This window comes from Apteryx rowi, unplaced genomic scaffold, assembly GCF_003343035.1.
Source record: "Apteryx rowi isolate R43461 unplaced genomic scaffold, aptRow1 scaffold_352, whole genome shotgun sequence".
Lineage (NCBI taxonomy): Eukaryota > Metazoa > Chordata > Aves > Apterygiformes > Apterygidae > Apteryx > Apteryx rowi.
In genome coordinates, this window is record NW_020449997.1 from 386,113 (window position 1) to 398,695 (window position 12,583).

A 12,583-nucleotide genomic window follows, 5' to 3' on the forward strand; every position below is an offset into this window, starting at 1 on the left:
ATTGGTGCAAAGTTGCTGTTCACGTGGAGGGGCTTGTCAGCCCCCTCCTTTACTTGTTTACCACTACTTGTCTTCCCCTTCTGTAATGGTCTAGGAATGCTCAAGGACAGTTCACATAGCCGCGGGATCCTCCCTCTATTGTGAAGACARGATTGCTCACTTCTAAGAGATCATGCCCCTTTTCACTTAACCATTCTTCCACAATATATTTCTTATCAGATTAAAAAGATTCACATAAAACATGTTTATGATTAGTTAACTAAAGCTTAACCTTTTTTATTTCAGAGCCTGGTTTTCAATCTGAAAAGAATAATAATGTATGGATATTAAAATTATAGACAAAAATATAGCCAAAAATGTTAAAAATATTTTAATATACAGAGCCTAAGACCAGATTTTTGTAATGTCAACACTTGCCAAAGGCTGGAGTGACTTCTGGAAATCACCATGTGATTTTCCAATTAAAGTTACCATATAGGTTGTAAAGGAAGAGTATGTGAAGAGTATGAGGTAATGCTTATTTTTGAGGGATATGAGTCTGTGTATGCAAGATCATTTTGTCTTCATAATTTTTGGAATTTTAATTGTAGCTTAAATATGTATATAGAGATGATATGATCATCATTAGCTCCTGCTTGGATTCCAGCTGAGAGAAATCAGGCAGCACAGACCCCGATTCTGTACCCGTAAAGTTCATTGCAAACCCTCCTGTTGATTTTAATTAAGGGAAAGATCAGGTCCTGTATAAGAAATATTCTCAAAATATAGTGTGATGTATTCTATGTATTCAGATTTTCTGCAAATCAGTTTAGTGTTTCTCTTACCCGCTTAGTGTTCTGTCAGCTTGTCTAAATTACTAATTGCTGGCAAGWGTTTTTAGCAATGGTTATAGTGATGCATTACTGGAGGTTATTTTACTGTGTAAAACCAGGATAAACAATGTTAAAATATATGATTTTGCTTTTCTTTTAAAAAATAATTTTGACTGTACCAGTAGATACCTACTTTTAAACTATATTCCCCATCAATTCATATTTATTAAGTGTAGTCAACAGCAATTTGCTACTCTCCTCTTGTAGGCAAATCGCTGTAGTTTGGGAGTCTAAGCTGTAGGATGTGTAAGATGATAAATATTGCTGTGTATTATGAATCTCCTTGGTTAACCTGTATCCTGTGACTTTGGATTTTTACATTGTTCCCTCTTACTTATCTCTTTTTCTAAGGAACTTTCATTATTTTCAGTGTGGTTTCATAAGACTTTTCCTGTATCTTGTGACCTGTCCATGATGTTGTTTGACTCCTTTTCATTTATGCGATATACTTTTCTGAAATGGGTTGAAAGGTAATCAGAGAGTATTCCAAATGAACCCATACCAATGACTTTAATAAGGACATCTTATTTTTTATTATAATGCTTTTCATCTGGTTTCTTATTTATTCTAACACCTTCTTAGCTTCTTTAACTGTGCTAAATGTTGAGTAGAATTTCTGAGTGTTTTGTGAAAATATGTAGATGTCTTTCTCAATTTGATACAGTTAATGAAGAATTTTAAGGTGTATTGACTGCTTAATCTTTTTCTCGCTGGTGTATTTTTCTTTGGAGTACTAAATGTAATATGCTGTTGTGTTCCACATTTATTTAGTTTGTCTTGAAAATTTTCTCAAATTTCTTACAGTTCTTTTAGGTCTTGACTGTTCTAAATCATGTTGTATGCAGACTTTCAATTTCGCTAATCCTTGCCCTTTCTGATCATTAATAAATATATTGAGGCAACAGATATGGGATGTTGAGATACCATGTTGTTGACCTATTCTTTCAAAGAAAATTGATCATTTAATCTTCCCCTTGCTTTTTCTCATTAGTATTAGAATTCCTTGTCTCACTGTATGACTATTTTACTTTTAATAGTCTTTTATATGGGATTTTGTATAGTTTTCTTTAGAATTCTATCATTGTGTCACACCTGTCAGCCTGCTTAGCAGTTGTTTGGTTTTGTTTTGTTAGTCTTGGTGGAAGTCTAGACTCTGACAAGAGTTCTTCTAGACAAGAAAAAATTTAAGGTGTTTGTTCAGCTCATCAGTTCCTGGCTGATTACCACTTTTGAGTTTCCCTGTAACAAGCATTTGTTCTAAGGTGCATTAAAATTTCTTTACAAGAACTCTGTGTCCCTTTGAAACAAGTCATAATGTAAGCAACATCCCAATGACAGTGCCAATAGGTACCTAATACTGGAAATTCATCATCTATRAAATTAAATCTACCATGTTTGTCTTCTGTTTCATGTAGTTAAGGTATTTCCTATTCATACCACGTGACAGTGATATAGACTGTTGTGAATCTTGCAACCTGTTTTGTTTATGTGAAGGTAAGCTAAATTAAAAATGTTAATGATAGCAGTGTTTTTAGGAATATCCACATTTACAGGAAAGAATCAAGTAGAAGATTGTTTGTTCTGTCTTAAGTGGTGAAATTGTTTTTTGTATCCTGTAGATTTTTTTTCTTGTAGCCTTTTGCTAGAGTGGTCATTCAGGTCATACTTAAATTATAGAGGAGTAGACCCTTCAGTTCTTTGTACTCACAACCCTTCAGTTGCCATCTGAGGAGGACTAGAATAACGTGATAGCTATGAGAAAGAAATTTGCTGTGGTACAGACCTCAAGTACTTTTCTTCAGTTGATTCTCTCCTCTGTATGTTTAGTACCATCAGTGAGAGAATGAAGAATGCTGCTTGAAACTCAAAATACTGATACTGGAGTACATCACACAGTCTGGTATTCTTACACATATTCTCCACAGCTGATAATACTATGTTTTAACTTGATTTTGTACTCACAAAAGTTGTGGCCAATGGGTAATATGAGAAGAAAATTACACTCTATGACATGACTCTGTTACATGTCTGTCATGGATAACAAGAATTAAATAAATGTTTTCTAATTAAAGCCTTATATTCTCCCTAAGTTATTTTAATGTAGAGGGTTGATGCTATAGGAAACTTTTTAAAGTTTTTGGATATCATGTGGAACAGATAAAAAACTTTTAAAGAAAGTGTGAAGGAGCTAGCATCGCAYGTAGTACCGTCTTCCAGTGTTTGCACACAGATTCCCGTATACTGTGTAAGTTATATTTTTTATTTTTTTATTTTTAGAATAAACTGAAATGTCATTTATGTTTATTTCATGGATGGTGGGACCTAAGAGAGTAGGGAAGGTGTTAGAAGTATTAGGTTTCATGCTTATAATATACATTCTGTGACATTTGGAATGTGACTTCTTTGCAAAGTAAGTCTTTACTCCATCACTAGCTGGAAATCTTGGAAGCAAATAAAGGAAGAGTGTCTGTCAAGCAATTTTGTAGGAATGGTTCTTGAATTACTGATGAAATCTTCTCTTTATTGCTGTTTTCTGTTGTTTTACTGTGTTTAAGTATGCAACACCTGGCCAGGATTTTTATTGGATGTAATGCAGTAAATATCTTTAAAACATAACTACTGTTTGTCTTAGTTCTGCTGTGGTGGATTTATTTTGCCACTCAAGGCAAGCTTGGGAAATATGTTACTGACTGAGGTGGTTCTCCAGGGAGCATGAGGGAGACTCCTCTTTTCTACGTGCTGAAACAATAATAAAAATAATGGACAAGCACCAGCAGCCATTGTAAACTTTTAACCTGATCTCCCTTTATTTCTTTTGCCTTTCACCAAATTCATTCTCATATACAGCTCTAAGAAAAAGCCTGTGTGTAGCCTGTAATGTTATTAACAGTGTCTCATGCGAGTGTTTTTCTGACTATTGTTGTAGTTATAGTTTCTCTTTCCGTAACTATGAGCTGTTTTCCTTTTGATAATACAATGTCTGCTGATAAACCTGCGATTCAGAGTGTAAGTAAGGTCTTTATCCCCTTGCCTATTATATGCAAGTTCCTTTTTACATGAGGAATTGGTGTGTCTAACTGCATAGTGGCACCGAATATACTAGTTACATGACTATATAGAGAACAAAATTTTTTTCTTCCCAAATGACATTTGTTCACATAATGACAGTGCACTGGATTAATTAAATGAAGAAGGCTCTGAACTAGATTTAGCCACTGGTAGGGATAGCTATCTATTTTGTTTACTTATTAATGTGGGATGTGAAACAAAGTCTTCTGCTTAGCTACACCAATACCAATACCAGTTCATAGGTTGTAGTGTTGGCAGTCTGTTTAAGTACAAGTGAACTGGCAGCATGAGTAGTTTTGATGTCTGGCTGAAATTGTATGAACCTGCCAGGGTAGATATGAAATAGATGAAATTATCTCATGCATACCTGTACAAGAAACGTAGTCACCATAGAGAACCAAAATAAATCTTTACCAATTCAGATCTGCTTTACATTTTCCTTTATGGAGAGGGACTATCTTGGAATATTTCCAAATAGATGGATTCACTTTGTGTGTATTTCTATTAGGAGTGAGTTAAAGCATTCTGAATTTATTTGGACCAAATACTGTATAAAGTTAAAAGAAACAGAGGAGAAGATTATAAAGGATGAAAAACACCTTGAGGAGTTAGTGAAGCAAAAAGCAGAAATCCAGGAAGATGCAAAATGTTGGAACAGCAAAGTGAGTGTTGAATATTTATAAACAAGCAAGTAAATGAGTATCTTTTATTGAAAAGTACAAGAATGCCTGAATGTTTTATATGTTTAAAAGTTAAGGTCCTTTATAAAAGCAAAAATGTAAATACTGATTTTAAAAATAATATAATTGTATAGAATTCTTGATTTTGTTTATTCTTGTGTTGTAGTATTAGTTTGCAGCTTTGTTTATTAAAAGCGTCATAATCATCTCACTCCTTTGAGTGACCTGTATATTTTTAGTTGTTGGATGCATATCTACTTAGTATTGCTCATCTTTCTCAAATCATCTGGAAGAAAGTGTGTGGGACAGCATGAGTGGATCAGCATTAGTAGATTTTTTTGACCTGAGATTACAAATGATGGACTACTTTCACTGTATGGACAGTGATAACCTCTTTTATTTAAAATTCCCCTGTTTTCTCCTGTATGGGTCTAGCATTCCCTTTGGAACCTTGCATTGTTGTATCTGACAGTTTAAAATCCGAAGATCATCACACCGCCTGACTAGGAGTTTTCAGTTAACAGATGGCTCCATATGTGGTAACAGTGGAAAATGGGATGAAGCAGATCTAAAGCAATGCTTAGGTGCCTTAAACAGGGTTTAGGGTGGGTGTGTATGTGTGTATAAATATATATATATAACCTGTATATATATATATATTTATTTATTTATATTTTTAAATATGAAATTCATTGTCTTATGCATGCCCAGACTGTTGTGGTTTCTGCATCTAGATAGCTAGATCCTGCTTAAGCTCCAGTGAAATCCAGAATCTAGGTGGAATATTTCCTGAGTTCCCTGAGAGGCTGAATCTGGAAGTGTGCCCTGAATTTACAAAAAAGTAGTAAGGATTTAGAGTCATATTTGACAGAGTCATATTTGACAGCGCTGTCTCTAGTGGGCTTGTTTTTGTGTTTTGTTTCCAACACTCGTCTGTGTATTACAGTTTTCTTTCTGTTGTTGGCACTAGCTGTTGCTGGTAGCTGTTGTTACCACTGATAAGTAGAAAAATATTATTTTCAAATAGAGCCAATACTTATTAGTAAACCTTTTTTTGGCGGGAAAGGTCGTTTCCATCTGGGTTTGCTTGATCTGATATGCTTCACCAAGTGCTGCATGGGTATTAGTGCCATCATACAGAGTAGAGTGAAATGTGCAACAGGGATGAGGTGGAGCACAAAAATGCTCCTTTTGGTGATCACCTCTGTTTAGTTTATCCTGAAGGTGAAACAGAATTAGTTTTACTACAAAGATGAGCCCTCATGATCAGTTTTATTCAAAAACATGGCTAAACCAACTAAGTGAATAGTCCTTTACAAGTAACAGTGGATTTTGAGAAAGCTCAGAGTGATCTTGGAAATCTTACTGGGATAATGGAATTATTTGTATAAAAATGGGAAAATACTGGGATTATTTTCAGTGACTTCAGTGGGGTTTGAATTGGATCCATATTATAGCATGTCAGTTGGCACATACATCATTATTTTATTATCAAACAACAGGTCTAAGAACAGAAATAGTGATGTGRATTAATATTTTCTGTATTTTTTCTGGCTTTTTTCCCCTTTTTTTTTTTAATATATAACCCATTTTTATCACTTAGGAAATGTTACAACTTTTAACACTGTAAGGACAGTTCTGAGATTTTTTTTTCCCCCCCTTGTTGCCCAGATTTATATTATACAAAGTATCTGTATACATTAAATCCAGTTTTTGGTATCTATGGGTACAGGTTTTCAAAGATGAGAAGAAAGCCTCCTCATAAAATTAATCTCATGCCTACCTACTCCTCTGTTATTCTCTTGTCTTCATTCATGTCCAGCAATTCAACAGAGTATATTTTTTTCCCTTTAACTAATGGAAGAGGATTTGAAAGCTGAAAGTTCATCGAAGACTTAAGATGCATTCATTGAGTAGCCTGCTGTCAAAATAATGTTCCAAGTACTGAATGGAACCACCTGCTATTACAATGACGCAGCAGAGTTAATGCTCTGCTGTTGCCACTAGCAGCAGAAAGAGACTGGAAATAGGGTAAGGTAATAGAGATCTTTTGAGGCAGAGGATAACAAAGGAATAAATCAGAGCATCTTCATATCTGCTTCTGTATAGTGTTACATAGCACAGACAAAATCCACAGAAGCAGTGAGAGAGATTTACATAGAAAATCAGATTTATGAACTTTTGAATGTTGATTTTTTTACAAACCTGCTCTTAATTATAGCTGCTGAGAACTTCTGGAAATCTTGTGAAGAAAACAAGGTTTATCCCAAGATTCTGTTCTTTTGCATTGCTTCCTTTGTTCCTCAGGAGTATCTCACTAAATATTATTTGGTTGTGGTATCCATGTATCTTGTTTTTGTGGCATCAGGAGCAAAGACATAATCTGATGCTAAAAGACTTCTGAACCTTTCATCTGAAGTTGTTACTAAATCTTGAACAAATTTTTTGGAGTCAAAGACAGAGAAAAGGGTCTGTATCTAAGTTCTCCTTGACTGCCTAATCTGCCTTTAAAAACTTTCAGTGCTGGAAAATGTATAGCCTGTTGAGCTGGGCTCAATTATGTTCATCATTTAAAAGAGGGAGTTTGTGGTCTAATTTGCTCTTGAAACATGTTGTATATTACCTTTTGCCCTAACCACAGCAGGTATAAATAGTATAATATTCCTTTTCTTTCTATTATTCCTTTTGTCTCTAGCATTGCATATACCTAAAGACTTACAATGTCTTTGCTCTGTCATCTGTGCTCTAGACAAAACAAATTCTTTCAGTCTGTTCTTGTATCTTCTCAAAGGCATTGTTGACTTGTGCTCTGTTTGTAAGTCATTATAACCCCCATATCTTATTTTGCAGAATTGCTAAGTACCTGTCATTCAACAGCTTGTTTGGAGCCTGAAAAATGTGAAAAGAAAAACTGTCTTTTATATTTCAAGTGCAGAGATTGGCTTTAATAGTCAACTTATAAATAAAATTACTTGAAATCTTTACTTTTATTTCTGAGAATGTTAAGACTGTCTGGTCCTGTTACTCATATGTGGGTTCCAATTTGAAATTCTTTAGTATGTGGAGAAGCATACCTACATTAAAATAGTTACAAGTAAACAAATATCAAGGAAAAGTTTTATCTAGTAAAAATTTCTTTTCCTTTTCTCTAGAGTAGGAAGAAAATATGAGAGGAATTAAGAAAAACTGTACTAACACTATCTGTGCTCTGTGATAATATTTTGTAAGGTAGTTAAAAATAGGACAGGCATTATTTCACATGTAATGGTAGAAAACCCAGAAGCAGTTAGGTGACGTAAAAAAAAGTAGCAAATGGACAATATTCATCATGTTCTGATGCGTAGTCGAAGTGGGCTTCCCATGTTATGATTTTGTAAGAGTTCATGTTTATGATTTGACAACATACCGCTTCATACCTTACGTCTACTCTGGAAGGCCACATAGTACCTAAAAGATCAAGCAACAGCTCTGTGTCATGCTTCAGAGATAACAAGTCTATTACTCTGGTGGTCATCCTTCGCAGACATTCCTAGTTATGTCTTTCTAAATTTCTGTTTTTAATCTGTGAAGAGCTTATAGACTTGTCTTTTTGGCAGCCTGCCTCACCTGCTTAAATGTCAAATGAATGAAAAATGGATAAACTTAGGAGATGGAGGTCATGATAAACTTGTACTTGTTTTATCCTGCATATTAAGAAGATGCTTAATTTTTGAAATTACCAGAAAAGCTGTGTTAGAAGGAATTTTAGGAAATCATCAAGTCTAGTTTGCACAATGTAGCAATATTTTTGGGCCATTCCTGTCAAAAATGTTTGCTCTAAATGCATCAAAGGAAAGAGGAGCAACATTTCTGATTCGTTTTTTCCTATGTACTAGTGATCGAAAAATTGGGACATTTTGTTCATACTTAACCTGTTCATTTTTCCTGCAAATGTAATCAATTTCTTTTGTCTTCTTTTTTGTTTTTCCCATGCTGTCCCTGAAATATAGTTGATTACTGTCTCTTTGTTACTTTATTTTATATATTGAAAGACTTACTAATTTGCTTTTAGGTCTCCTTTTCCTGGATTAATAAATACATCTGCTKCTTTTCAATTTTTCCTCTTAGATCATGTTTTCTAAATCCCTTACCATCCTTCTTTCTCTGTGGACTTTCTCCAGTTTGTTTAAGTCTTTAATTATGGAGCCCTGTACTGGGCGGTCTACTCCAGCTGAAGCTTTTCTCGGTTGGAGTGAAAACTGAGGCCTCAGACTTCAATAAAATAATTGTTCCTGATGTCTGGGACATATGTTATAGATAATTTTTGACTCAGGGTATTATATTGTAGTTTCATATGTAATCTGTGATTTACTGCAGCTGCCTTTCTTGTTGTGCTGCTGTTTTATCAATTATTTCCTACTTTGAATTTGTGCATTACACCCTCAGTATAGCACTTCATATATTTTTGTTTAATTTCATCTTGCTGATTATATGAGATTCTAGCTTGTCAAAATTATTTTGGATTTCTGTAAATTTTATGCTACTGCTAGTCCCTTCATTTTGGTATCATCTGTAGATTTGATAGTTTATTTTGTTTTTATTTTGTCATTCAAGGCTCTAATTCATATTGAATGGTGCTAGTCATAGCACAGACACCTGCAGGGTCCCACTTGAAAATTCTTCCTAGTCAACAATGAGGAAAAAATGTTCAACCAGTCGTAATCTCATTCAGTGGATAGGCATCTAATCCATACTTTTTTTAGGTTGTTTAGGAGACTACCAGTGGAATATCATCAAAAGCCTTGCTAAAATTAAAATGTATCGCATCTACTGCTTCCCTTTTCACCAGATTGCTTTTTCAAAGTAGGATATTAAATTTTATTAGATGGTCTTAAAATATTCATGTTTGCTATTCCAGCTTATAATTTTGAATATACAAATTTTAATTAATTAATTTGCTCCAGAATTTTTCTGAATGACAACTTTTTTTTTTGATTAAATTTCTTGCATTCTCCTTTTTAAGTTTTCAAAAACAAGTGTTAAATTTGCCTGTCTCCAGTTCTCTGGAACATTCTTCCAGAAGTTCCTTATACAATTATTAATGATTTAGATTTTATTCTGTCATTCCTTAAGTTTGCCATTTAAATAAGGTGTTACCAAGATGGTGAGTTTCATTGGGCCCTGGCTTACTTAAACATGTACATACTTTAAGCTGTTCTGTCCACTTCTATTCTTCTCTCCTATTTCCTGTTAATTTTATATATCTGATGATATTCTATATTCTTTTGAAAACTGAAGCATATAAGACACTGTATATTTACTTCAGTATTCCCTGAAACAATCATTATGTGCCTTTACATTTAATAATAGAAATTGACATTTCTTTACTTTATAAAAGATCGCTCAGTGTCCCAGATAGGACATCTTGACAAAAGCCTGGCGTGAGTGTATCTCTTTATCATTTAGCAGGTAACAAAGGATTTCTCCATCATCTTGTAGATTTATATTCTCTTAAGCAACATTTTTTGAAAATATAACTCATTAGCTCCAAACCAGTTGAAATTGCTGGGTTTTACATTTCTAGACCTTTGATAAGGCTGGTAAAATTAAATGATCTGTAGTCCCTAATGCACCAATTCAAGTTTGTTTCATTCTTCCTTTATTATCGGCATAGTTAAATATCATCACATTGGAAAACACAAGCCCTGCAGTAATATGGAGTTGTTGTCAGGGAGCAGCAAGAGCCAGCTCTCTGCAAAGTGGGAGAGCTGAGAGCTGAACATGATAACAAGGCAGAGAGAGGCAGTGGCCTCACTTGCAAGGATGCAGTCCTGTAGTGCTAGATCAGGGTGAGCTGCTCAGGCCTGGTCATGGTAACCAGGTTCAGCCAAGAGTCTAGATTGCAAGACGAGTCCAATGTGATGAGTCAGGTCCAAGGTTAAGCCAAGACATCAAGTCTACAGTTCATGTGTCAGGGTCAGTGTTGGATCAATGAGGTATATGGCCAGGCATGGGCATGGCTGTAACTTAGCTCAGGCAGGGCTCAGAGCAAATACAGGTCTGCAGAGAAGAGAGAGCCCCTCTTAGGCTTGCAGCTTGCTCTTGAGCAGTTTTCAGGCTGGCTGAGTCTTCTCAAATAGCTCTTAGAAATCAGAGTCGTATCAGTGCATTATCAGAGCTAGTTGTGAGCTAAACTCCTAGGAGCAGGAGAGTGCACTCAGAGCCCTGACAATTGTTTTAGGTCAACTTTAGCAAAGTTGATGGTGGTGAGTTTAGCAAAGATGGTAAGTTTTCCAAAAAGCATGGTTGGTTGACAGCAGTCATTTCTCCAAATAGCTATCATTTTTTATCAGTTTTTGGAGAAAAAAAACAAAAAACACTGGTGACAGACTTACTGAACAAATGAAGGAAAGATGCTTCAGCTGCTAAATATGAGATTCGAAGTCTTGGGGATTTTTTTTCTTCAAAGGGATAGATATTCAGGTCTTCTGTTTGGAGTACCTAACTATATGCATTCCATGGTGGTGTGCATGTTGAATGTGGGTCCTGTGTTTTGAGATGAGGAGGTCATATTTGCTTCACCAGAATTGTGTTGGAGCTTCTTCTGCATTTCCCTCATGCTGCTTATGTGACTTGTGGTCATACAGTTGTGGATGTGCTAAAGCACCTGCTAGTTTCTTTTTAATGTCTGCTATTTTGAGATGGAAGCTCTGCAGTATCTACTTGCTTCTTTGTATACTGAACATATATGTGTAAGTGCTAGTAATTCGTGTTGTCAGTTAGTTGCTTGTGTTAGCCTTTTAATCAGTTGGTACAGAAAGGCCTTTTTTCATCAGGTTTTTTTTTACTCTTTTAGACCTATCCTTTAATGGGACTCTAAAAATATGACAGAAACAAAAACCCTGCATTAGAAACAACTCCTGTGTGAACTTTCAAAGTGGTTTAAGTACTAGTTTGCCAAACCCATATTGCTCTGTTACTTAGAAAAAAGGATGTTAAGTATGTATTCTTTTTTTAGGGAGACTCAGGTGATAAACTAGGCCTAAGATTGGGATTTTTTTCAAGTATTAAATCTTTTTGGGTGCATAAAGGAGCTTATAACTGGACCTGACTTTCAATTTTAGTTTTAATATCTGTGATGGTGCTGCATGGTTGCTTCCACATGAACTTCTGTGCAACTTACCTTTGAATTACCTCCTTTTACGTCCAGCATATCACTGTTTTGCAATACACAACATAAAAAATACAAAGTGGTTTAGTGCAGTCTTTTCTTTTTGAAAAGCTGAAGATGGCAATAACAAAGCCATGAATTTCTGATTCTTCACATTATTAGGGAAAATGGGTGTTTCTAATACTACCTTTAGTCCCCAACTAGTCAGGGAGGTGCAACTATACCAGGACAATCAGGAGAATGCTAGAGAAGTACAACAGAGCTATGACAGGCTGAACAAGAAACCAAGACAAAACCTGTATTAGTTTCCTTCTTAGCCACTGGGACCTCACAGTATCTCATGTAAATCTGCTGTTCTTCCTCAGATACTTGAGGTAGCAGTAAGAAGTTACTTGACATTTACAGAGTACCTGTGTCTTAATTCTGTCCTGCTCTTTCCCCATGTATTGTATATCCCAATGCTAACATCTTCATCAGCCTTGATCCTGCTTGGGCATACTTGCAGTCTAGACATATTCCAGCTGGACCCATATCTCTAAGGATATGGTTTAGGTAAGTTCTGCCAGGATAGCTATGTTGCCTCAGCCTCTGCAGAGAAGAGAGTGGTGAGGGAAACAAAGTTTATCAAACTTACTATGAGCAGGGAAGCCTTTATTTATCTATCTGAGGCCACTTTAGATGTTTTTCTTACCCTGTAGATGCTTGCTTCCCTAACATCTTCATTTTCCTTAAGTTCCAGTGGTTGATCTGTCATTGAATCTATGTATGAATCTCTATTAAGTCAACAAGGATATTGGGAAATACTCGAATAT

The 12,583-nt window shown here is 35.3% G+C and overlaps 1 protein-coding gene across 1 annotated transcript in view; it reads left to right on the forward strand.

The window, feature by feature from the left end:
* The window catches only part of CCDC178 (coiled-coil domain containing 178), a 192,551-nt gene that overhangs the window by 19,445 nt on the left and 160,523 nt on the right, over positions 1 to 12,583 (forward strand). The window contains 1 exon segment of the mRNA XM_026072842.1: positions 4,450 to 4,603. Coding sequence (XP_025928627.1) covers positions 4,450 to 4,603 — 154 coding nt within the window.